At 42.8% G+C, this 25,462-nt stretch overlaps 1 protein-coding gene across 1 annotated transcript in view; it reads left to right on the plus strand.

The window, feature by feature from the left end:
* LOC126262316 (venom dipeptidyl peptidase 4-like) overlaps positions 1-25,462 on the plus strand; it is a 315,546-nt gene that overhangs the window by 118,010 nt on the left and 172,074 nt on the right. The window contains exon 6 of the mRNA XM_049958868.1: positions 24,192-24,382. Within this exon, the coding sequence (XP_049814825.1) occupies positions 24,192-24,382 (191 nt within the window). The remainder of the gene's footprint in view (positions 1-24,191; positions 24,383-25,462) is intronic.

Consider the following 25,462-nt stretch of genomic DNA (forward strand, 5'->3'; position numbering starts at 1 on the left):
TGCGTTACTGGAAGATGCAACCTGTACTGTATCTGGTCAAATTCTATCTGACGTGTTATTATTTTCGGGAGGATGCTGTGGCATTTCGACTATTTTAACTGTTCTGTTATTTCTTCCAGATGTATTACGTTCTGGATGATATCTACTGTCTGGTACATTCATGAGTATTTGTTGTGGCGGATGTTCTTGCTGCTGATAACATAGACTGTTATTAAATATACGCTGAAAATTGTGCTCATTACTTTTACGTCTGTCGTGATAGTCATTTCTATACGGTGCATTCCGATAGGAATTGAAATAGTGTGTTTTCTGTACGTACTGATGCCCTTGTTGCTGTGCGTTATTATTTGTTGGAGCTGAGACTATACGTGCACGCGGCGAAACATTAAAGCTTAGTTGACCTTGTAGACTACGTTGTTGGTTAGGTATGCTAACCAGCTGACTTTCATGCTGTTGCGGTGAAAAACGTCTATTGTTACCAAAATGCGTTTGCGACTGCTGAAAATTTTGTGAATACTGATGATTAAAATTTTATCTGATATCAAAATTACGCTGGTAGTTCTGGAGTGCCTAATGAAAATTGTCACTTTCGGTAAAATTTGTCATATCGGGTTTTCTTTGCACTGTTCTTAATCCTAGATAGAGCAATAGTTAAAGAGCTGTTTTGATAGATATAAAGGATAGTAGAAGAAAAGGCAGCAGTGCAGAAAACTAAAGATGAAACAGCACTACTACGGCTTGGGGCCCTGTGCACGCTACGGCACATACTCATTAAAGCATAATGAATCCCCTGAGGTCAATTACGCGCTGCAAATAAATTTTAGCTTTTGTGTTACAGGCAATGCCAGTGAAAATTCAAAAACAGATTGCTGTATCCATGCTAATTGTAGTTTCTGCATTACAGGCAATGGCGGTGAAAGTACAAAAATAAATTGTCGTATACGGTTCAAAGCGTATACCTGTGCTCTGTCATTATTATATTCCTTAGATTTTCTTACGGATAAAAATTGCTCTTAATCAACGTTCTCGTTACTGAATGTGTGAACAGGTTCACGATTACAAAAGAATCTGTTTGTCTGTGTCTTTTCAGATTTTAAGTCGCGTAGTTTCTGTAAATTACTTAAGTTATACTGGCTGTGTGAGTGTGACAAAAGTTCGCAACGTGGCGTATTCTGTGACGTGTTATTAACTGAAATAATTTTCATTTTGTCACTTTAATACGTTCGTCAATTTGCTTGTTCTGTTGTTCACATTTCTTATCGACTTCCGTATCCACAGTGTGTGAAAGTTCTGGTGACTTTAAATTAAACTCGTCGCGTAACTGTGTTGCGTTTTCTGAACATTGTTCAGTGACTGCATTAATTTCATCTCTAACTGATTCTGTTGTCGCTAAGGCAAAAACATTTTACATATCTGTTACTTCAATACGTTCGTCATTGTGGCTGATCTGTTGTTCAAATTTCTTATCGACTTCCGTATTCAGAGTGCGTAAAAGTTCTGGTGACTTTAAATTAAACTCGTCGCGTATCTGTGTTGCGTTTTTAGGACATTGTTCAGCGACTGCACTAATTTCGTATCTATGTGATTCTGTTGTAGCTGCATGTTTATTATCTAATTCTTGAGCAACAGATCTAGTGTTTTCACTACTATTACTAGCACAAGCCTTAATTTCGACACGTAATTGTCTTTTAGTATCGTAATATTGCGCGGCAATGGCTGTAATCTGTTCATTAAGCTGTTTATTCCGTTCACTAAGTTGTTTGATTTTTTCATTAATGTTGTCTTGTTCTTCATTCGACTGTTTAGAACTTTCATTAATTAGATCATGTTGTTTGAGACGGTTTTCCTGTATTTCATTCATTAGTAGTAATATTGCCCCAATTTGATCGCAGTCAAAATTATCGGCTCTATTCTCTGTGCTGTTTGATGGCGTACCTGCAATTGTCACGTTTTGTGTAACCATTCGGTCATTTTGTGATTCTTGAAAATGTTTGCCAATCGGATGTGCACTGTTAGTCACTACACCGGAATTAAATAAATCTGTCGTACTCTGATTACACTGTTCATTTCCGTTAGAAAAATTTGTCTGTTCATTACGTAAATTTTGCAAACCGGTTGTGTTAAGCTGGGCAGCGCTCATTGCAACAGAACGCCCCGCGTCATCAATTGTCGTTAAATTAACAGAGGACACAATTGAATTCGTGTGTTCAGCATTAGGATCAAAATCAACATTTGTGGTCGGTACGCACTGATTGTCTGTAAATGGAGGATTGTCATCATTACACTGCATGTCGCAACTACTATCGGTCAAGTTATTTGAATCGGTTATTTCACTCATTATACATCGCGATGTACTATTAACAGTTTTTCGCGGCATTTTAACACAAATCAAAATTATTCACTAATGAAACAAACACAATGCAAAAATGCAACAAACACAAATACAACAAAGAGCAACAAATTATCGATGATCTGTGGAAGAAAGAGTGACAAATTAGAAAATGCGTTGCGCCAAATGCTAATTACATTTAAGTAAATAAGAGCAGATATATGACTACTTCTCAGAAGATTCACAAAGAAATACGATCCTGGTCCGGATGTCGCCAAGTCTAACCTCCCCGCAGAAATGTAAGACAATGATAATGGAAATGGAGCCAAATGTAACCTCCCAACAGAATAATGTTTAATAAAAAATGTGAAATGGAACCATGCGTGAACTCCCCACAAAATTGATAAATGATAATTGACCAAAAACCACACATAATATTAATTAGATAGTGAACAATGAATCGTATCTAACATCTCAACAGAAATAATTAAACCTGATAAATTTTATAAGGACAGCAGCGCTGACCTTCGGCAATGTATTCTGAATAAAAAAGCAAAAATTCTTACCTCAATAAAAAACTGCATCTATATCTGCTCTTATTTATCGACACAGCTTCGTGCAATGTTGGCGTATATTTAATTTTGATTCTTGGAGGAAATGCATAGGAAATATTCTTTAAATTGGAATGAATGTTTTTCTTTAAAAGAGTTACTTTATAAAAAATTATTATTGGGGCATTTTTTTGAACAAATTAATTACAATTAACATACATTACTAGATGTGCGCAATGCTGCGTCTTTACCTTCTACAACAATACATATCGTCCCGAATCGTGACCAGAGTCGCGAGAAGAGCACACCGCCGACGCATGCCGACTTCTGCTCAGTACAACCGTCCACTCACTACTACCGTATCCGACTGACTGACTCCCTCTGCCGACTCGACACACACTAGCACTGTCGTCTCGCGCGGTCAAGCGCAGACTAGCAACGATAAATAACTCTCTGGTCAGAGATTCTGTCATGCCTCGCCATCGCTGGTAATGAATACATACGTGTTTCAAGGTGCTATCGTGCCAAACTGCATGTAGGGGTGGACGTGGTTCCTAAGGGTAGAGGGATACTTCTGTTGATCCATTGTGCCTTCCAAAATGAGGGGATCACTCAGGGAGTGCCATGAAAAGATTCCCCGGACCATAACCCTCCTGATGATTGCTGCTGGGTGTTTACTTCTAGACATGTCACACTCTTCATTCCAATGGACATGCGTCCGATAAGGCATTAAACGTGATTCATCTGCAAAGGCCACCTGTCGCCACTCGTGAACGTTCAGTTGCGGTACCGGCGTGCAAAATTTCCAGCCTACATCGCCAATGGACAGAAGTCAGAATGAGGCATGAATCGTGCGCCTGCTTCTTATTCCTATAGGCAGCAACGTTCGCTGATTGGTTTTTGAGGAGACACTGTTGGTACCCATTTGGTTCATCTGGTCGGTCAGTTGCTCAACAGGTGCACGTCCATTAGCCATACACATCTCCGCAGCCGCCGTTAATCCTGGTCATCTGTGATCCATGGTGCACCTCAGTTGCCTCAGCACTGTTTTTGTATAACGACATTTTGCCAGGCATCGTATACTTTGACCACGGTGGCACGTGAACGGTTTACAAACTTGGGAATTTCGAAAATTCTTCCAACCTTGGCTCGAAACAAATGATTTTGTCCTTTTGGATGTCAGAGAAATCACTCCGTTTCCGCAATGTGACAACGACTACACTGTTTTTCGCACCCCCCCCTCCCCTCTGACACCCACCCACCCACCCACCCACACACACACACACACACACACATATATATATGGTCATATATATATATATATATATTCAGGGTGGTCCACAGATCGTGACCGGACCAAATATCTCACGAAATAAGCGTCAGACGAAAAAACTACAAAGAACGCAACTTGTCTAGCTTGAAGGGGGAAACCAGAAGGCGCTATGGTTGGCCCGCTAGATGGCGCTGTCACAGGTCAAACGGATATCAACTACGTTTTCTTAAATAGGAACCCCCTTTTTTTATTACATATTCGTGTAGTACGTAAAGAAATATGAATGTTTTAGTAGGACCACTTTTTTCGCTTTGTGATAGATGGTGCTGTAATAGTCACAAACATATGGCTCACAATTTTAGACGAACAGTTGGTAACAAGTAGGTTTTTTAAATAAAATACAGAACGTAGGTACGTTTGAACATTTTATTTCGGTTGTTCCAGTGTGATACATGTACCTTTGTGAACTTATCATTTCTGAGAACGGATGCTCTTACAGCGTGATTACCTGTAAATACCACATCAATGCAATAAATGGTCAAAATGATGTCCGTCAAACTCATTGCATTTGGCAATACGTGTAACGACATTCCTCTCAACAGCGAGTAGTTCGCCTTCCGTAATGTTCGCACATGCATTGACAATGCGCTGACGCATGTTGTCAGGCGTTGTAGGTGGATCACGATAGCAAATATCCTTCAACTTCCCCCCCCCCCCCCCCAGAAAGAAATCCGAGGGCGTCAGATCCGGTAAACGCGCGGGCCATGGTATGGTGCTTCGACGACAAATCCACCTGTCATGAAATATGCTATTCAATACCACTTCAACCGCACGCGAGCTATGTTCCGGACATGCATAATGTTGGAAGTACATCGCCATTCTGTCATGCAGTGAAACATCTTGTAGTAACATCGGTAGAACATTATGTAGGAAATCAGCATACATTGCACCATTTACATTGCCATCGATAAAATGGGGGCCAATTATCCTTCTTCCCATAATGCCGCACCATACATTAAACTCCCAAGGTCGCTGATGTTCCACTTGTCGCAGCCATCGTGGATTTTCCGTTGCGCAATAGTGCATATCATGCCGGTTTACGTTGCCGCTGTTGGCGAATGACGGTTCGTCGCTCAACAGAACGCGTGCAAAAAATCTGTCATCGTTCCGTAATTTCTCTTGTGCCCAGTGGAAGAACTGTACACGACGTTCAAAGTCATCGCCATGCAATTCCTGGTGCATAGAAACATGGTACGGGTGCAATCGATGTTGATGTAACATTCTCAACACCGACGTTTTTGAGATTCCCGATTCTCGCGCAATTTTTCTGCTACTGATGTGTGGATTAGCCGCGACAGCAGCTAAAACACCTACTTGGGCATCATCAGTTGTTGCAGGTCGTGGTTGACGTTTCACATGTGGCTGAACACTTCCTGTTTCCTTAAATAACGTAACTATCCGGCGAACGGTCCGGACTCTTGGATGATGTCGTCCAGGATACCGAGCAGCATATCACAAAGCGAAAAAAGTGGCCCAACTAAAACATTCATGTTTCTTAACGTACTACACGAATATGTAATAAAAAATGGGGGTTCCTATTAAAAAAAAACGCAGTTGATATCCGTTTGACTTATGGGACCGGCATCTAGCGGGCCAACCATAACCCCACCTGGTTTCCCCCTTGAAGCTAGACGAGTTTCGTTCTGTGTAGTTTTTTCGTTTGACGCTTATTTCGTCACTGTCAATGGACCACCCTGTATATACAGGGTGAGTCACCTAACGTTACCGCTGGATATATTTCGTAAACCACATCAAATACTGACGAATCGATTCCACAGACCGAACGTGAGGAGAGGGGCTAGTGTAATTGGTTAATACAAACAATAAAAAAATGCACGGAAGTATGTTTTGTAACACAAACCTACGTTTTTTTAAATGGAACCCCGTTAGTTTTGTTGCAGATCTGAAAATATAAACAAATACGTAATCAGTGCCGTTTGTTGCATTGTAAAATGTTAATTACATCTGGAGATATTGTAACCTAAAGTTGACGCTCGAGTACCACTCCTCCGCTGTTCGATCGTGTGTATCGGAGAGCACCGAAATACGTATGGATCCAAAGGGAACGATGATGGACCTTAGGTACAGAAGAGACTGGAACAGCACATTACGTCCACATGCTAACACCTTTTCATTGGTCTTTTTCACTGACGCACATGTACATTACCATGAGGGGTGAGGTACACGTACACACGTGGTTTCCGTTTTCAATTACGGAGCGCAATAGAGTGTGTCCCGACATGTCAGGCCAATAGATGTTCAATGTGGTGGCCATCATTTGCTGCACACAATTGCAATCTCTGGCGTAATGAATGTCGTACACACCGCAGTGCATCTGGTGTAAGGTCGCCGCAGGCTGTCACAATACGTTGTTTCATATCCTCTGGGGTTGTAGGCACATCACGGTACACATTCTCCTTTAACGTACCCCACAGAAAGAAGTCCAGAGGTGTAAGATCAGGAGAACGGGCTGGCCAATTTATGCGTCCTCCACGTCCTATGAAACGTCCGTCGAACATCCTGTCAAGGGTCAGCCTAGTGTTAATTGCGGAATGTGCAGGTGCACCATCATGCTGATACCACATACGTCGACGCGTTTCCAGTGGGACATTTTCGAGCAACGTTGGCAGATCATTCTGTAGAAACGCGATGTATGTTGTAGCTGTTTGGACCCCTGCAATGAAGTGAGGACGAATGAGGTGGTCGCCAATGATTCCGCACCATACATTTACTGTCCACAGTCGCTGTCGCTCTACCTGTCTGAGCCAGCGAGGATTGTCCACGGACCAGTAATGCATGTTCCGTAGATTCACTGCCCCGTGGTTTGTGAAACCCGCTTCATCGGTAAACAGGTAGAACTGCAACGCATTCTCTGTTAATGCCCATTGACAGAATTGCACTCGATGATTAAAGTCATCACCAAGTAATTGCTGATGTAGCGACACATGAAACGGGTGAAAGCGGTGACGATGCAGTATGCGCATGACACTACTTTGACTCAGTCCACCGGCTCTCGCAATGTCCCGTGTACTCATGTGTGGGCTCATGGCAACAGCAGCTAACACACCAACTGCACCCGCTTCTCCTGTGACGGGCCTGTTACGGACCCGTTTGCGTGCTACGACCATACCTGTTGCATACAGTTGGCGGTAGATATTTGCAATGTGCGGCACGTTGGATGCTCTCTATCCGGGTACCGTTCTGCATACACCCTGCAGGCTTCAGCTGCATTTCGTCGACACTCGCCATAGATGAGTATCATCTCCGCCTTTTCTGAGTTCGAATACACCATGGTCACAGTTCCTACAACACTACACTATCACAGACGTCTGGTAACACGGTGTACTACAGCTGGTCTGCGTGCGGAGACGAATGCAGAATAACAATAGCAGCATGCGGACACTGCGACAGCTAGACCTAACCACAACAGTGCACTACAGCCACACTCGTAAACACGGTCGTCATCGTAAACATGTCCCTGCAGATGCTGCTCGCCGACCGTGGCCCGTGTTTGTTACAACACGCAACTGAAGGTCGGAGGTTTCAAGCGTCAACTTTAGGTTACAATATCTCCGGATGTAATTAACATTTTACAATGCAACAAACGGCACTGATTACGTATTTGTTTATATGTTCAGATGTGCTAACAGAACTAACGTGGTTCCATTTAAAAAAACGTAGGTTTGTGTTAAAAAACATACTTCCGTGCATTTTTGTATGGTTTGTATTAAACAATTACACTAGCCCCTCTCCTCACGTTCGGTCTGTGGAATCGGTTCGTCAGTATTTGATGTGGTTTACGAAATATATCCAGCGGTAACGTTAGGTGACTCACACTGTATATATTCCCCACTGTCACCACTGGCACCTGCCGTCCATGAGTGGTTATTGCACGGTGGTCACATTGCTGCGAGTGGACCGTATATTATGACTGGGTCGCTAGGGGTGTGAGTATTCGAATAAAACATGCGACTACATAAACTGAAGTCTATTACAGCCACATTACTAACTCTTTTAGAAAAGCATTAGCACAGCGTTACAGACGCCAGTACATCTAGCACGCTGCTGGTTTTAACACATAACTCATAGTGATCCTAAACAAAAACTTCTCAGAGTCGTGACATGAACATAAATGAGTCTGTAGTTCACCAGGAAAAAGGGAGCTTCAACGCCGCTACCGACAAGCAGGACTGCATACCACTCTGCCTGCTTCAGTCCACCAAGCCTGCCACGAGCAGTCAGTGCTACCCACTTTCCGCTAGCTGTGAGGTTTACTACGATTTCCTGGGAATTGATTAAGAATCCTGGACAGATGACTCTTTCTGCTAGATCAGCACTCCTTAAGAAGCACCAGCCAATCACAAGTGGTCCACTCAACACTCCACCTGTTTCTTCTATTACTTTTGAAAAATATTTCTTATATTAAATCCTGCTTTTATTGTTTCAGTCTGACTTGTCTCTTTTTGAAACTACTGTTTGTGTCTTCCAAACATTAATGTTTTACCATTGATGTATTAGTCTAATTAATTCTCTTCTATGAATTACTGAGGCAATATCTCGCGCACAACCTTTGCTCTCCACCCTCTGCTCACGGAAACACACCTGCACCAATGTTATGGCTTTCATGAGGGTGAGTTCCCAGAATCTGTGGTGTCTTAGATCTGCAAGTGGCGTCGCTAACAGGTCGCGGCACTCAGTTTCACCAGCACAGATAATCCAATGTTCTTGTGGCTGGATCGTCGCAGTTCACGTTGCGACACCTTTTCACATAAGCCACTTAATGGTCCATATAGTCCAGTGTCCATAAGTGCATTATAAACACTATTATTTATAAACAGTTCTCTCACTACATATGTGATATTTGAATGTAGATAACACTCGATTACAGTGTACCCAGGGCTCCCTGTCAGCACGCAAACACAAATGTCATTTTGTCTTTTATATAGTGGGAAAAACTATAACTTTTTCAAAACCCCGAAATTGTCTCCCATTGCGATGCATAAGTTTGAAATTCAGATCAACGGTGTGTACAACTTTGCTCTGTAAAACTGCAAATGTCTCACTCATGGCTCGGCGATGTTTCAGACAAAATGTGTCGACGTATGAGAACAAAATGGCCAGAACATAGAAGTTCATATGGGGTTTAAGGTGGGTTAATGACGTCACATTGGCATGAAATTGCACCGCAGTTCTGCCCAACCACATCGTGGATGTGTCACACGAATTGGGGGTCGTCACACGCAGCTTCAGTATATGCTGCTGACCATTAAAATTGCTACACCACGAAGGTGACGTGCTACATGTAACCTCCCCCTCACTTATCGACCTTAATGACAGTGAAAAATTAAACCGCGTGTACCTAATGGGAAATTTGGGAAAGCAATCGTCACCGAAGTTAATCTGTCGGTAAAGAGGGAGGAAAGGGTTACATCTTCATGAAAGGAAAAATGCAAATGAAACTGGTGGAAATTAATTTTGAAAAGGGGTAAAGTTAATAAAGAAGGTAAATGTGCGACCGTTACGTCAACAATTAACTAGCGGTAGTTAGATATTTGAGATTTGGGGTTAATCACGGTCGCCAGCCCTAAGGACATTTACTATAGTAACTGAAAAAGAAAGGTTATTACACATATAATTAGCACTAGAAGCGTGGCAACTGAAGGTTGACACGTGTAGTGTGAAAACTGAAAGTTTGTCAGAAGTAATAAATTTCGCTACACTCTGACTTAATTTAGCAAAAGAATTAGTAAAACCGGAAAATCGAAAGTTAATTTAGTGACTGAAGTTAATAGTGAGCTTTCTTTCTGAAGCACATCGAAATCCAGCAGAATACGGTTAGTCTTGGACTACCTCAACAATCATTTCAAAAGTAACTTGACTCTACGCAATTTAGAAACAAGAGATTTAACTTTGAACTTGAATTAAATGATTCTGAATAATTAACAATAGTAAAATTTAGTACGTACCAAGCTGAGCTGCAGTCACAGGTAAGCTAAAATATGCTAACAAAACTCGCACTCTTAATTTGTGCTTGTGTAATCTAACTATTGTAGCCAGCTATGAATGCTTTAACTGCACTTTGAAACTAAAGTAATGAAATGCAATGATAGTACTTTAATGCTGGCGTCTGAATTTCAACGACACTCGGTTTCATTTCGGAAAAGGAAGGGACCCTGCTTGGTAATGCAATTGGGACAATGAGCAACAAAGGTTCATGCTAAGTTGCTGTAATTTTGCGAGGCAAATGGAACAATTTGAAAAGCTGAGGTCTGCCATACAGTTCTGAAACTTTACGTGCTTTTAGTCTTCCTTGTTAGTTGATTGAAGGTTTGAAGCCGTCGATCGAGGAGGTGGCGACAGTCACTCATTGTCGGCCGTCGCTGTTGCAGAAGCTGGATGTTGGCGCGCCTTCTTCTCGACACGGTCACCAGGCGAAACGGGCTCTTGATGTGCGCCAGCTAATGCTTCCCGTCCGCGACACCATGTCAGAAACTATCATCGCAAGTCGAGCGCAATTACATGCTGCTAAACCCCGAAAGCGCGGCAACTCGCGGGAGCGTCACACCACACACCTGCTCCACTCGCTACTCCAGCCAGACTCCAACTGCCCTGCCCGCGCTCCACGCGGCAGAGTTAACACTACCAAAGATCCTACACACTTTGATTCTTCACACGACCTATCGATGTAATCGTTCGATAGCAGTTTTCCCTAGGCAAGACCCAGCGTAAAAATACAAATAATATTTACGAAACAAACCAATTATACATCGACATAAATGCATAAATATATATATATATATATATATATATATATATATATATATATATATATATATATATATACAATTAGTAAAACAATTACAATATATAAAGGCACAGAAATGTCATATATTCAGGTAACAAAATAAGGAAAAAACTTACAGTACAATAGAGGGAAATAGGAGGATATGCATTTCCGGCGTTACACGTGCCCCACATTGTCTGAGGATGTTCGTGTAACCTAAACAGACTCAGAAAATGTCCCAAAAAATAAACAGCGGAAATGCATATGCTCAAAACATCATCAAAATTTAGCATTCGTCTAATTAAGCATAAATCAATTTTTTAGACCATAAAAATTGAGTGGAGACAGTCCTAATCTTATTCCACTCTGTCATCTTGCACAAAATAAAACAGGTTGACAACATATTAAAATTCATAGAAAGCATAGAAAATGGTTTAGCTATTCCAAAATCATTAAAATTCGTAATACTATAAGAAATGGAATACTATTTGCAAAATTAATTAGAGTACATGGCCATAAAAACAGGTAGATCAAAATACGCAAATTAATTATTAATTACATAGAATACACATTTTATATAACCTTTTCATAATTATTATCTCGTCATGAGAGTCCACTTAACGCTAAACAAGAAAATAATATACAGTAGATCGACAAAAACATAAATATTAACAGCAGAATTCTTTCACATCAGCTGTCCGGGAAGAAAAACAACTCCGCCTTCCGTACTCGCAAGTACAAAGAATGCCGACAGCGGCACAAGAGCCGACAGCGACCCAAGAGCCGACAGCGGCTCCACCTTGCCAGTATTGTTGCGCCCGCCTGTGCGGCACGCTTGATCTCACTCGCCTGTGTAGCGGCATTTCCAGAACGTCCGTTTCACTGAATTCTCTAGGAAAACTCACTCCCGAGTAATCTCAAGGAGTCCCTTAATACTATCACAGTGGATAACTCAACACTGTCCATCATCACACGCATGTACTAGCCTGAAACTTAAAACAGCGTCTAAGTACATCGGCAATGACTAGTAAAACACACATTCATGCATTCATGAAATCTGACAGCTAGTTACAAAAGCATATTTACATTCCTTAATCTACTGTGACTCAGCTGAAAACTTAAACTAGCAGCTTGGATTTTTCAATTGGTTAAAACGTCTAATCAAAAATTAATTACTTGTTAATTACAAGTTCTTTAATGACCTCTAGGTCAGGCAAAAGCATCGCAACGTGGCACATCCTTAAATCTTACACTATATATTACATACTGTACAAATTACCCATTCTGTGGTATTAATCAATCCTAGGTTGGTACAATTTCAAGTCTACAATATTCCGTATACCTAATCGTTTTCCAGAGCTTGGATACTCTAAGCAATAAGCATTTGTGTGAGGTATACCAATGACTTTATATGGTCCATTATAAACAAACTTAAATTTAGAGATTTCATTGTCTATCTCGCTCGATTTCTCATGAGCTTTTACAAGTACTAAGTCTCCGATTGCAAACTTAGCAAAACGCGCTTTATCGTCATGACGACGTATGCGAGCATCAGCTTTTAGCTTCATTACTTCCCGCAAACGATCTTTTTTCACACCAATACTAATGTCAATCCGTGGAGGGAATTTGATTATCTCTTCCAATTCACTTTCTACACTTTTGTCAATGCCGAAATTCCTCACGTTACGGCAGTTCAAATTCATTCCTACATCAATGTCATCCGGCCAGTTAACAATGTGTATAGGCTGGTATTGCCTATGCCCACCGTCTCCTGCCTCGTCAAAACTAACTACTATTGTTTTATCTTGGGACGTACATGTCAAAGTCTTGCTTTCGCAGTTAATCACTGCACGGTACTTTAATAGCCAATCTAACCCGATAATTACTTCCGTAGTTAAGTCTGGCACGACGACAAACTCTTGTTCAAATCGTGCCCCACATATCTCGAACTTGACAAATATCTGTTCTGTGACCGGTTTACTGGCCTTCCCAGTAGCACCGATAATTTTCACCCCTATTACTGGCATAACTACGATGCCGGGTCTGTCTTTCAGTAACTCAAATATTTTCCCAGATACAGCACTCAATTCTGCACCGGTGTCAATCAACACGTTTAGTTGTAGGTCGTGCATATTAACAGACACTTGTCCTCGACTGTTTCTTTATTTTCCCACAGTAAATCCTCGTCTATATCCAGGTCATTCCAGAAAAAACCATCCGGCTTTGATCCTAAATCCGGTTTATCTGGCGGCTTTTTCAGCCTCTGTTCACATACAGTTTTAATTTCAACACGTTTGTCCTGAGGCTTAGTCTGTAGCTTCGCCTCCAATACCGAAACCTTTTCCTGTAACTCGTCAACTAGTGAGTGTTGCTTTGCTATCAATTCACTAATTGTCACCTTCGTTGATTCCTCTTTAATCAGATTGATCTCATCTGCCAATCTACCTGGAGAAATGTGCCCAGTAGTATCTGCAATTACTTCCTCTAGATCTGTGCAACCCACACTGTTATATTCTGACCGTATAATGTCAGCTCTAACCTCAAACACGCTGTAATCCACATGCTTTTCTACCAATCGTGTCCGGTTATCACTAAAATTCTCGTAATCTTTCTCCTCAATACTTTCGCAATGTTTAAACTGGAGTTTTGCGTCGGATGGGTCGGCTACTTCTACCACTACGACTTTCGGTAAAGTCTGCCGGTTAGGGCCAGAACTTTCCTTTACTACTTCAACATTCAACTCCTGCGGGACGAAACACGACGCATCTTGCTCGTGCTCCCGATTAACATCAACTATTTCTAGTAAAGTCTGCCGGTTAGGGCCAGAACTTTCTATCACTTCACAAATACTATCTTCCTGTGGGACGAAACGCGGCAAATACTGCCCGCGCTCCCCATAAACACTTCTCCCATACAGGCCCCTATAATCTCTTAGTTCGTCGTATAAGCGACCGAACTGCCTTAACCAGACCTCATCCCTCTCTGCATCCCCTCGCTCGATGACGGACGTTTTATCCGACATCTGATCTTGTCTCAACACTTGCGAATCATTCTTAAACTCAATCTCCAGTTCCGCTGTGGGTATTACAGCTGCCACTTTATAATCGATTTCCGGAACACTACTTAAATTGTTCTCACTGACAGTGAATGTATTTTCTACTGCCGTGTCTACAGCTGATCTACTACTAGTGGGCGCACTCCTTTCTCCTAACACTGGCACACTCTCCCGCCGTTGATTATTCCACACGGAATTTTCATAACGACGACACCTGGGTTTTCTCCTGTTATTGGGCCGCCAAAATTTCTCCACGCCCGGTCGGCCCCTCACCGGCGCGGCTAATGGTTTCCCTGTCTCGTCCCAGCAGATACGGTCCCCGGATGCTGCTGAGGCGGCTGATCACACCCTCTGGCGTTATTACTATTCTGTGAAGCCCGTATCACGTTAGTACGATACTGGTTTCCGTCATTCCTGTTATTATTTGCATTGTACCGATTGTTATTACGGTCCGAACCATTATTGTTATTGCTGCCAAGATTGCGGTATGCATTATTCCCATAGTTATGATTGTTGTGGTTGCTGTGGTACCCGTTGTTGTTACCACGGCCTCTACCACTGTCGCGATTATTGCGCCAATTGTCCTCGTCCTCCACTCTTTCCAGGAAATCATTTATTGTCCTGTAATTGCTTCCTACGTAGCGTTTTGTATCATCTGGAAGCTTCTTGTAGAGTTCCCAGACTATTTCGGATTCCGTGCGGCGATCACGCAAATATTCCAACTTGCGGATCCAGCCCCCACAAAACTCCTTCATCGAACCGCGAGAATTCGCATCGAAAGGCCTCGATACGACAAATTCGCGCCAGACACTTTGCTGTTTTTGCTCTGACCAGTATTCAGCCAGAAACAAATTTTTAAATTCGTCAAAAGTCAGGTTCGTAATGTTGAGGTTTAAGCCCCAACGCTTGGCATCACCAGCCAACACATCAATAATCGCATTAATTTTTCTCTCATTAGTCCATGATCTGGGTAAAACTCTTTCACAATTCTTAATGAAATCCGTCGCGTGTATACCGCCTTTTTTCAAGGGGTCGAACCGCTCCTCTTTCGTCAACAATTCCGAACTATGCGCACAGATTGGCACATAGCTCTGTTTTTCTTCTAGTTTCTTTTCTAATTCCGACACTCTCGTAATCACTTGGCAAGTGGTTGTCGCAAGCGTTTCCACTTCCCTCTTTTTCTCTTCGCAGGTATTAGCCTGCTTCCTCACTTTGGTATCTACTTCGGATACTAAAACCTTTAAAGTTTCCACCTTCCGTTGATCGTCTTTTCTCACTAATTGAATTTGTTCCGTCACCTTATTCTCGATGATCGGAGCAACTGCGTCTCCTACACTTTTCTCGATTCTGCTAATTTCGGAATTAAAACGCGTATTTATGCTCGCAATTTCCGCCTGAACGCCTATCATTTCCTGTTTAAGATTTCCGATTTCGGTATTAATCACAACAATATCTTCTTTGATTTTATCAACTTTTGTGTTAACAACTGCAACATTGTTGTTAACAACATTAATAGCTTTGTTCTGATTGTCTAGCTTCCTGTCAATTTTTTCAGACTGAGCTTCTTGCTTGGCAGCCTGAGCTTTAATTTCTGCCGATTGAGTTTCTATCTTGCTAGACTGAGCCTTGATTTCGTTAATCAAAACATTCAATAAATCAGTTAAATTCCCGGAAACTACCAGTTTTACTTCAGTAGCGGCTTCCTCTTTAATTGTCCCCCCGTATTCGTCATCAAGGGATTCCGATTTGATTTTCACTTCCGATTCCGAAACATTTTCTAATGTTTGGAATTCCATTTCTGCTCTTTGTTGCGTCTCGGCGGTCGCGCCTTTCATGCTAGCCGCCTGCCCCTGAACAATGGGTACCGCGGTGCGCGTTTCCCACTGTTCGACCGATTGTTCCGTACCCAAGTCTACCAAATTTTGGTAATTGTTTCCTTCACTCATTTTAATAATTTTCAATATAAATAACAAATCTCAAATCTAATTAGGATTCCTCAGACTAATATTCTCGCTGACGTATCGACCATTTCGTAACCAGTACTATGTTACGAGATTTGCACAATGCAAAATTCGTGTCCAGAACAACCTCAAATTTGAAGATTGTCCTGTCACCAGGTCGCCACGTGTAACCTCCCCCTTACTTATCGACCTTAATGACAGTGAAAAATTAAACCGCGTGTACCTAATGGGAAATTTGGGAAAGCAATCGTCACCGAAGTTAATCTGTCGGTAAAGAGGGAGGAAAGGGTTACATCTTCATGAAAGGAAAAATGCAAATGAAACTGGTGGAAATTAATTTTGAAAAGGGGTAAAGTTAATAAAGAAGGTAAATGTGCGACCGTTACGTCAACAATTAACTAGCGGTAGTTAGATATTTGAGATTTGGGGTTAATCACGGTCGCCAGCCCTAAGGACATTTACTATAGTAACTGAAAAAGAAAGGTTATTACACATATAATTAGCACTAGAAGCGTGGCAACTGAAGGTTGACACGTGTAGTGTGAAAACTGAAAGTTTGTCAGAAGTAATAAATTTCGCTACACTCTGACTTAATTTAGCAAAAGAATTAGTAAAACCGGAAAATCGAAAGTTAATTTAGTGACTGAAGTTAATAGTGAGCTTTCTTTCTGAAGCACATCGAAATCCAGCAGAATACGGTTAGTCTTGGACTACCTCAACAATCATTTCAAAAGTAACTTGACTCTACACAATTTAGAAACAAGAGATTTAACTTTGAACTTGAATTAAATGATTCTGAATAATTAACAATAGTAAAATTTAGTACGTACCAAGCTGAGCTGCAGTCACAGGTAAGCTAAAATATGCTAACAAAACTCGCACTCTTAATTTGTGCTTGTGTAATCTAACTATTGTAGCCAGCTATGAATGCTTTAACTGCACTTTGAAACTAAAGTAATGAAATGCAATGATAGTACTTTAATGCTGGCGTCTGAATTTCAACGACACTCGGTTTCATTTCGGAAAAGGAAGGGACCCTGCTTGGTAATGCAATTGGGACAATGAGCAACAAAGGTTCATGCTAAGTTGCTGTAATTTTGCGAGGCAAATGGAACAATTTGAAAAGCTGAGGTCTGCCATACAGTTCTGAAACTTTACGTGCTTTTAGTCTTCCTTGTTAGTTGATTGAAGGTTTGAAGCCGTCGATCGAGGAGGTGGCGACAGTCACTCATTGTCGGCCGTCGCTGTTGCAGAAGCTGGATGTTGGCGCGCCTTCTTCTCGACACGGTCACCAGGCGAAACGGGCTCTTGATGTGCGCCAGCTAATGCTTCCCGTCCGCGACACCATGTCAGAAACTATCATCGCAAGTCGAGCGCAATTACATGCTGCTAAACCCCGAAAGCGCGGCAACTCGCGGGAGCGTCACACCACACACCTGCTCCACTCGCTACTCCAGCCAGACTCCAACTGCCCTGCCCGCGCTCCACGCGGCAGAGTTAACACTACCAAAGATCCTACACACTTTGATTCTTCACACGACCTATCGATGTAATCGTTCGATAGCAGTTTTCCCTAGGCAAGACCCAGCGTAAAAATACAAATAATATTTACGAAACAAACCAATTATACATCGACATAAATGCATAAATATATATATATACAATTAGTAAAACAATTACAATATATAAAGGCACAGAAATGTCATATATTCAGGTAACAAAATAAGGAAAAAACTTACAGTACAATAGATGGAAATAGGAGGATATGCATTTCCGGCGTTACATACAGACGCGAAATTTAACCGACAGGAAGAAGATGCTGTGATATGCAAATGATTAGCTCTTCAGAGCATTCGCACAAGGTTGGCTCCGCTGGTGACACCTACAACGCGTTGACACGAGGAAAGTTTCCAACCGATTTCTCATACACAAACAGCAGTTGACCGGCGTTGTCTGGTGAAACGTTGTTGTGATGCCCCGTCTAAGGAGGAGAAATGTGTACCATCACGTTTCCGACTTTGATAATGGTCGGATTGTAGCCTGTTGCGATTGCGGTTTATCGTATCGCGACATTGCTGCTCGCTTTGGTCGAGATCCATGACTGTTAGCAGAATATGGAATCGGTGGGTTCAGGAGGGTAATACGGAGCGCCCTTCTGGATCCCAACGGCCTCGTATCCCTAGCAGTCGAGATGACAGGCATCTTATCCGCATGGCTGTAACGGATCGTGCAGCCACGTCTCTATCCCTGAGTCAACAGATGGGGACGTTTGCAAGACAACAACCATCTGCACCAACAGTTCGACGACGTTTGCAGCAGCATGGACTATCAGCTCGGAGACCATGGCTGCAGTTACCCTTGACGCTGCATCACAGACAGGAGCGCCTGCGATGGTGTACTCAACGACGAACCTGCGTGCGCGAATGGCAAAATGTCATTTTTTCGGATGAATCCAGGTTCTGTTTGCAGCATCATGATGGTCGCATCCGTGTTTGGCGACATCGCGGCGAACGCACGTTGGAAGCGTGTATTCGTCATCTCCATAATGGCGTATCACCCGGCGTGATGGTATGGGGTGGCATTGGTTACGCGTCTCGGTCACCTCTTGTTCGCATTGACGGCACTTTGAACAGTGGACGTTACATTTGAGATGTGTTACGACGCGTGGCTGTACCTTTCATTCGATGCCTGCGAAACCCTACATTTCAGCAGGATAATGCACGACCGCATGTTGCAGGCCCTGTACGGGCCTTTCTGGATACAGAAAATGTTCGATTGCTGCCCTGGCCAGCACATTCTCTAGATCTCTCACCAACTGAAAACGTCTGGTCAATGGTGGCCGAGCAACTGGCTCGTCACAGTACGCCAGTCACTACTCTCGATGAACTGTGGTATCGTGTTGAAGCTGCGTGGGCAGCTGTACCTGTACACGCCATCCAAGCTCTGTTTGACTCAATGCCCAGGCGTATCAAGGCCACTATTACAGCCAGAGGTGGTTGTTCTGGGTACTGATTTCTCAGGATCTATGCACCCAAATTGCATAAAAATGTAATTACATGTCAGTTCCAGTATAATATATCTGTCCAATGAATACCCGTTTATCATCTGCATTTCTTCTTGGTATAGCAATTTTAATGGCCAGTAGCGTATTTCTCCTCTTTTTATGACGCCTCTGCGATGGGAGTCGGAAAGGCGGCACCCTGTATTGAATTCAACCTTTTTTCTTATATGGTGACCGAGGAAAATATTTCAGACACACCGATGCTCAGAGTCGACATTAAAGCCCTCAGGAAGCGGCATAAATGACGTCTGTAATACCACCCCATCTCGGGGGACGTCGATCCCCAGAAGTTTCGCGGTCAAAGACGACAGTTCGCAGTGCGGTAATCAACAGCACGAGGTTCTCGGCAACGTTCGGCTCTGCTGACAGCCCCCAGACTGTTTACCCTTACTATAAGAACATCGTGAGGCTGTCAACCGTTGGAACGTGAACGCAGCCCTTTGGAGCGTAGTGCGACCGGCAGTTTTGCACTGGTACACAAGATGGAACGACTATAGACCGTTCAAAACCAGTCGACGATAGTTGAACGTGATCCGAAGCAGCAAAAAGTGTTTATGTTACTGCAAAAGTAAGATGATTGATAATTCCTAGAATTTACTGGAGGAATGTGGGACTTACCATCACAGTGTGGTAAAAGTTGGAATTTCCTATTATATGCATTGATTTTGAACTTTTACCAAGAGACGTTTGTAAATCTTAGGATGCACTCATATCAACTGGTAAAACCGTATTCATTTAAAAAGCCAGCTTAGCAATTTACTGAAATAGTTTGTATTCATTTTAAATTTATGTGTTTTAAATAGCCTTGCATTCCAATGTGATTATAATGAGCAATATTACTTATTAGCTAAAAATGTTGTAAAAAATGTTACCTTGTGAATGTTAATTTTTGTTACAACAAGGCTGACTGTTGTGGCATTTCGAATTACATGATATGGAAGACGATTTACACAAGCATCTTTTAGTTGAGCACTTTTTTAAGCGTTTCCGCTTTTTAAACTCTTCTCCTCCAACTACAGATTGCTTGGCAACCACTTCCCGTAGACTAATTTCTTCTCTTGCAACTTCTTCGACGTTGATAACATTTTCCTTGCACAATATAAATTGCTTCTTAGTGTACAGTGACTTCAGTTTACCAGCTTTGGTGCCAAGTTGATAAAATTCGTCATCCCGAATATTTATCACTAGGCCAATTGCTGTTATAGATTTTGCATCAGTTTTTGCCCTGTCTACATCCGGTACTTTAATCCTCACATTCTGTCCAACTGAAGGTTTTGTAATTTTCTTAAACGAGGCTCCGTGAACCGAACCGTTGCGAGAACGGTACTTGACGTAAAAGAACACAAAAAAATGGCTTGGGCGTCCACTAAAAACATGGATTAGGACCATAAAGACGACCTGAAAACGATGGAAATGCATTCAGAAGTGACACACATACGTTCAGAATGGTGTGACAAGACTAGCAAGGGCGAGCCCAACAGACGTGGGCCGGCCGAGGTTGGCCGAGCGGCTCTAGGCGCTACAGTCTGGAACCGCGTGATCGCTACAGTCTCAAGTTCGAATCCTGCCTCGGGAATGGATGTGTGTGCTGTCCTTAGGTTAGTTAGGTTTAAGTAGTTCTAAGTTCTAGGGGACTGATGACCTCAGAAGTTAAGTCCCATAGTGCTCAGAGCCATTTGAACAGACGTGGGAAGAAGAAGATGAATTTGCAGAGTTAACCAAAGGGTACGAACATCAGTATAATGCATTATTATTATTTTTATTGTCATTATTTTTATAGGATTAATTAGTACAAAAATCAGTTAATAACAATATTTTGCTATACACAGTGTGTCCCACGTCCATTAGGATTGTGTTTATGAAAAATAAAGGTCATGGATTATGTTCGCATAATCACTGTATTTATTCAAAACAGTCTCCCGCTGAAATCATTTTAAAATGTTTTGACACAGTCACTATAGTCCTTTTTCTGAGTTTCATTTAGTACTGCAGCACGGTTTTCTTGTATGTCCTTAACTGCATCCTAACACAGCCCTTTCACTGCCGCCGGCCGAAGTGGCCGTGCGGTTAAAGGCGCTGCAGTCTGGAACCGCAAGACCGATACGGTCGCAGGTTCGAATCCTGCCTCGGGCATGGATGTTTGTGATGTCCTTAGGTTAGTTAGGTTTAACTAGTTCTAAGTTCTAGGGGACTAATGACCTCAGCAGTTGAGTCCCATAGTGCTCAGAGCCATTTTTAGCCTTTCACTGCCAGTTTCAATAAGGGGAACAACCAGAAGTCGGATGGGGCCAAACACGACGAATACGGCGGGTGATGCAGGCCTGAAGTCCGTTTGCTGGCCAAACAGTTGTGCACCTCCTTCACTTTGTGAACTGGTGCGTTGTTGTGGAGGAACGACCAGGACACCACCTCTCGGTATTCTGGTCGAATTCGACGAACTCACTGGATGATGTGCTGAACTTAAACAAAATACTTAATCTTGTCCCATCACTGCATCGCCGTTTTCCAAGTCGTAGCAGACGCATACTGTTATGCTCGCAGCCAGGACGCGTGCTGCAGCGACGCTAACGCTTTGGCCTTCTACACAGCAGTTGTTGAAACTTCAAGCATCGTAACGCCACAACTCGCCACGAGATAGCACTGCGGTCTGCAGTGGGACACACTGTATTTCTGTTATCTTGCGCCAAGCGTCTCTGCTCAGGGAATCCTCCCGATGCTCCATTATTTCATTGATGTGGTCATTCTGAGAACGTCGTGCCAGCCGCATTTCCACCTGCCACGTGATTTTCAGTCGAAAACTTCTTTGGTCACCGATGATCTTAAGTTCTCAAAAAATGCCCATACTACATTAATAATTTTCTTGCAATTCTGCCTATAATTGTCTCATTTTCCCTCATTCTTGCTCTTGCTTTATCATCAATTTTCTTTTCAATTCTTCAAATTCTAGTGCTCCTTCGAAAATAAGCCATTTCCACAGCAATTAGTCTTCTTTCGAAGTCAGTTCTGATCTGTAGCACATGACAGATTCCCCCACTAACCTAGTCACTCTTTTCTTATCGTTATTAAAAAACTTCTTGTCCCACCAATAAGAATTCATATACCATATTAATTTTCTGCTTCATTGTGTTCTGTACTTAACTGCTGTATTACTAAATCCATTCTTGTCAATATACACCACTAGATATCTTAATTTTTCTACCTGTCTCATAATTGCTACATCATTCTCGTGAGCTTCAAACCTAGAGCCACTGTTCACTAGCTGATATCCGGTTTTTGTTAGACCCATCTGTGGTCTCCATTTGTTATATTCCTGATATAAACGTATGAACTCAAGATCGAATTCATGTTGTGCTAAAATGACTTTAGCATTTGACGAAAACACCTATACATCATTAACAATTATTCCCGTTCCTGCACAGCTGTTCTTCTATCTTCAGGGAGCCATTTGTATGTATAAATTCAGCTAGATGGGTGACACACTGATGCCTTGACTCAGCAACTTTCTGACATTAATTGGTTCTGACACTTTTGATCCTCATTAAATCTGTACCATATTAAATCTGTACATTTAATTAACGCCGGCCGGGGTGGCCGAGCGGTTCTAGGCGCTACAGTCTGGAACCGCGCGACTGCTACGGTCGCAGGTTCGAATCCTGCCTCGGGCATGGATGTGTGTGATGTCCTTATGTTAGTCAGGTTTAAGTAGTTCTAAGTTCTAGGGGACTGATGACCTCAGAAGTTAAGTCCCATAGTGCTCAGAGCCATTTGAACCATTTTTTTAAATTAACAATCTGTAAGAGATGGTCATCCATATCTATTTTTTTTTAAAGCTTCCTACAGTTTTCCTCTGGGTACTGTATCAATGCTGTTGCTAAATTCACAAAGGCAATGCGTAATTCCTTTCCTCCTGCTACAGACTTCTCCGTGATCTGTTGTAAAATAAAGAGGTTACCTGTACAGGATCTGTTCCGTTTGGTTTCCCTCAATATGGTGATCAACATTCTGCCTTATTTTGTTGTACACAATTTTGACAAATAGGCGGGTCACCGAGAGTTTGATGTTAATTCCTCTGCAATCTATTATTGTCTCTTCTAGTCCCCTTCTTGAAAATGGAAAGTATATATCATCTTTTACACTGTGGTGTAATTTCAGTCTGTTGACAACAATTATTCATAGGGTTCATTATTCTTTTCTTCAAGTGGTGTCCTCCACTTTTCTATAGTTCCACAGGAATATTTGAAGGACCAGGTGATTTGCCGATTTTTCATTTCAGCCAGTGTGCTGCCCACACCCTCTATCGTAATGGTCATATTTCGAATAATTTCTTCAGCCTTACCTTCTTCCTCTTGTGCACACTGGACTCTGTCTTCAATTAGACGATCTGTATAATGCTTTTTTCATTCCTTTGAAGGAACGAAGTTGTGTACTGCTTTGTTTACTGTCTTCATACCATTGAACTGTCCTCCGTATTTCTGTAATTTGTGACACAACTATTAAATTATCAGTTTTAGTGTATTTTTATTCACACATCTTGTTATTTCCTGATTTAATGATGTTCCTTAACTCCTGTGTCACTGTCTGGCAGTTGTGTCTATACTAGGGTGATGTCGTAGATGACCACTTTCTGTATAAATTCTTCGTTTCTCAAAGCGTCTTCTTAAGATCGTCCGACACCCACGTTTGTGTGCTCTCCTTCTCTCAGTACCCAGTATCTACAGTGCAATTTTCCTAATTGCTTTACCGAGCGAGGTGGCGCAGTGGTTAGCACACTGGACTCGTATTCGGGAGCGCGACGGTTCAATCCCGCGTCCTGCCATCCTGATTTAGATTTCCGTGATTTCCCTAAATCGCTCCAGGCAAATGCCGGGATGGTTCCTTTGAAAGGGCACGGCCGGCTTCCTTCCCCATCCTTCCCTAATCCGACGAGACCGATGACCTCGTTGTCTGGTCTCCTCCCCCAAACAACCCAACCCTAACTGCTTATGAATGCGAAATCATACCCACCCAGGTGTGGCATAGGATTAAATTAAGAGCCCTTTGTTTCCCTAACATATGTAATTGCACCTGATTCCTGTGAAGAATGATGCTTAAGTCTGTACTTCTGTGCTTGTTCGTAGCACCACGATAGAAATTGGCGGCGGTGAGCGGCTGCAGGCCGCAGTGTGGGGTGGCGAGCAGAGCCAGCTGGCCTACGTCTACAGGAACAACATCTACTACCTGCCAGAACCTGGCGCCGAGCCAGTACAGATCACCACGGATGGCGTGCCCGACGTCATCTTCAATGGAGTGTATGACATTTACAGTGGCGGTAAGCATGAAAATGTTGAGTCCAATTTGACTGCCGGCCGGAGTGGCCGAGCGGTTCTAGGCGCTTCAGTCTGGAAGCGCTCGACCGCTACGGTCGCAGGTTCGGATCCTGCCTCGGGCATGGATGTGTGTGATGTCCTTAGGTTAGTTAGGTTTAAGTAGTTCTAAGTTCTAGGGAACTGATGGCCTCAGAAGTTGTCCCGTAGTGCTCAGAGCCATTTGAACCGTTTTTGAACCAATTTGACTCTCAGAACCCAGCGGTCGAGATGGCAGAGTGGAGAAGTTGCGGAGTTTTTTCGGAAGAAAATGGGCGTAAATCACAATCTGCCTACCCTGATTTAATTTTTCCGCAGTACCCATAATCACTTCAGGCAGATACCAGGATGGTACGTTGGGCAATGCCGCAGTTATCTCAATATTTAATCTCTCAAAACCCCACTGAACTTCTTTTTTTCCATTTCTAATATCAGTGGTGACTGTGCGGAGCTAAACTACATACAACCTGTGCACTTTGCCTTTGTTTGGGTACGTTCAAATACACCCAACTGCTTTTTCTTCGTCTTCTTCATCAGCGTTTGACCTACATGCTGGCAGGGTCCACTGTTTTGGCTCTCTGTTGCCAATTTACCCGATTTATGCCTGATCAGCGTGCAGGCCTGAGACCTCAAGATCTTCGTTCAGGGTGTCAAGCAATCTCTGGCTAGGTCGTCCTACTGGCCATTTATCATTTACGTATTTATGTACTGCTTATTTAACCTGAACAGATTACGTCCTGAAGGAACCCGCCAGGGTAGCCGAGAGCGCTAGCACGCTGCTTCTTGACTCGGGCAGGCGCGCCGGCCCCGGATCGAATCCGCCCAGCAGACTAAAGACGAGGGCCGGTGTGGCGGCCAGCCTAGATGTGGTTTTTACGCGGTTTTCCACATTCTGCTAGGTAAATACCGGGCTGGTCCCCACGTTCCGCCTCAGTTACATGCGTCGCAGGCATTTGAAACACATCTGCACTATTTCACGATTTACACTAGACGCAGACAGTTGGGGTACACTGATTCCGTCCTGGGGGGTATGGGGTGGCGGCAGG

The sequence above is a fragment of the Schistocerca nitens genome, chromosome 6 (assembly GCF_023898315.1).
Source record: "Schistocerca nitens isolate TAMUIC-IGC-003100 chromosome 6, iqSchNite1.1, whole genome shotgun sequence".
Taxonomy (NCBI): Eukaryota; Metazoa; Arthropoda; class Insecta; order Orthoptera; family Acrididae; genus Schistocerca; species Schistocerca nitens.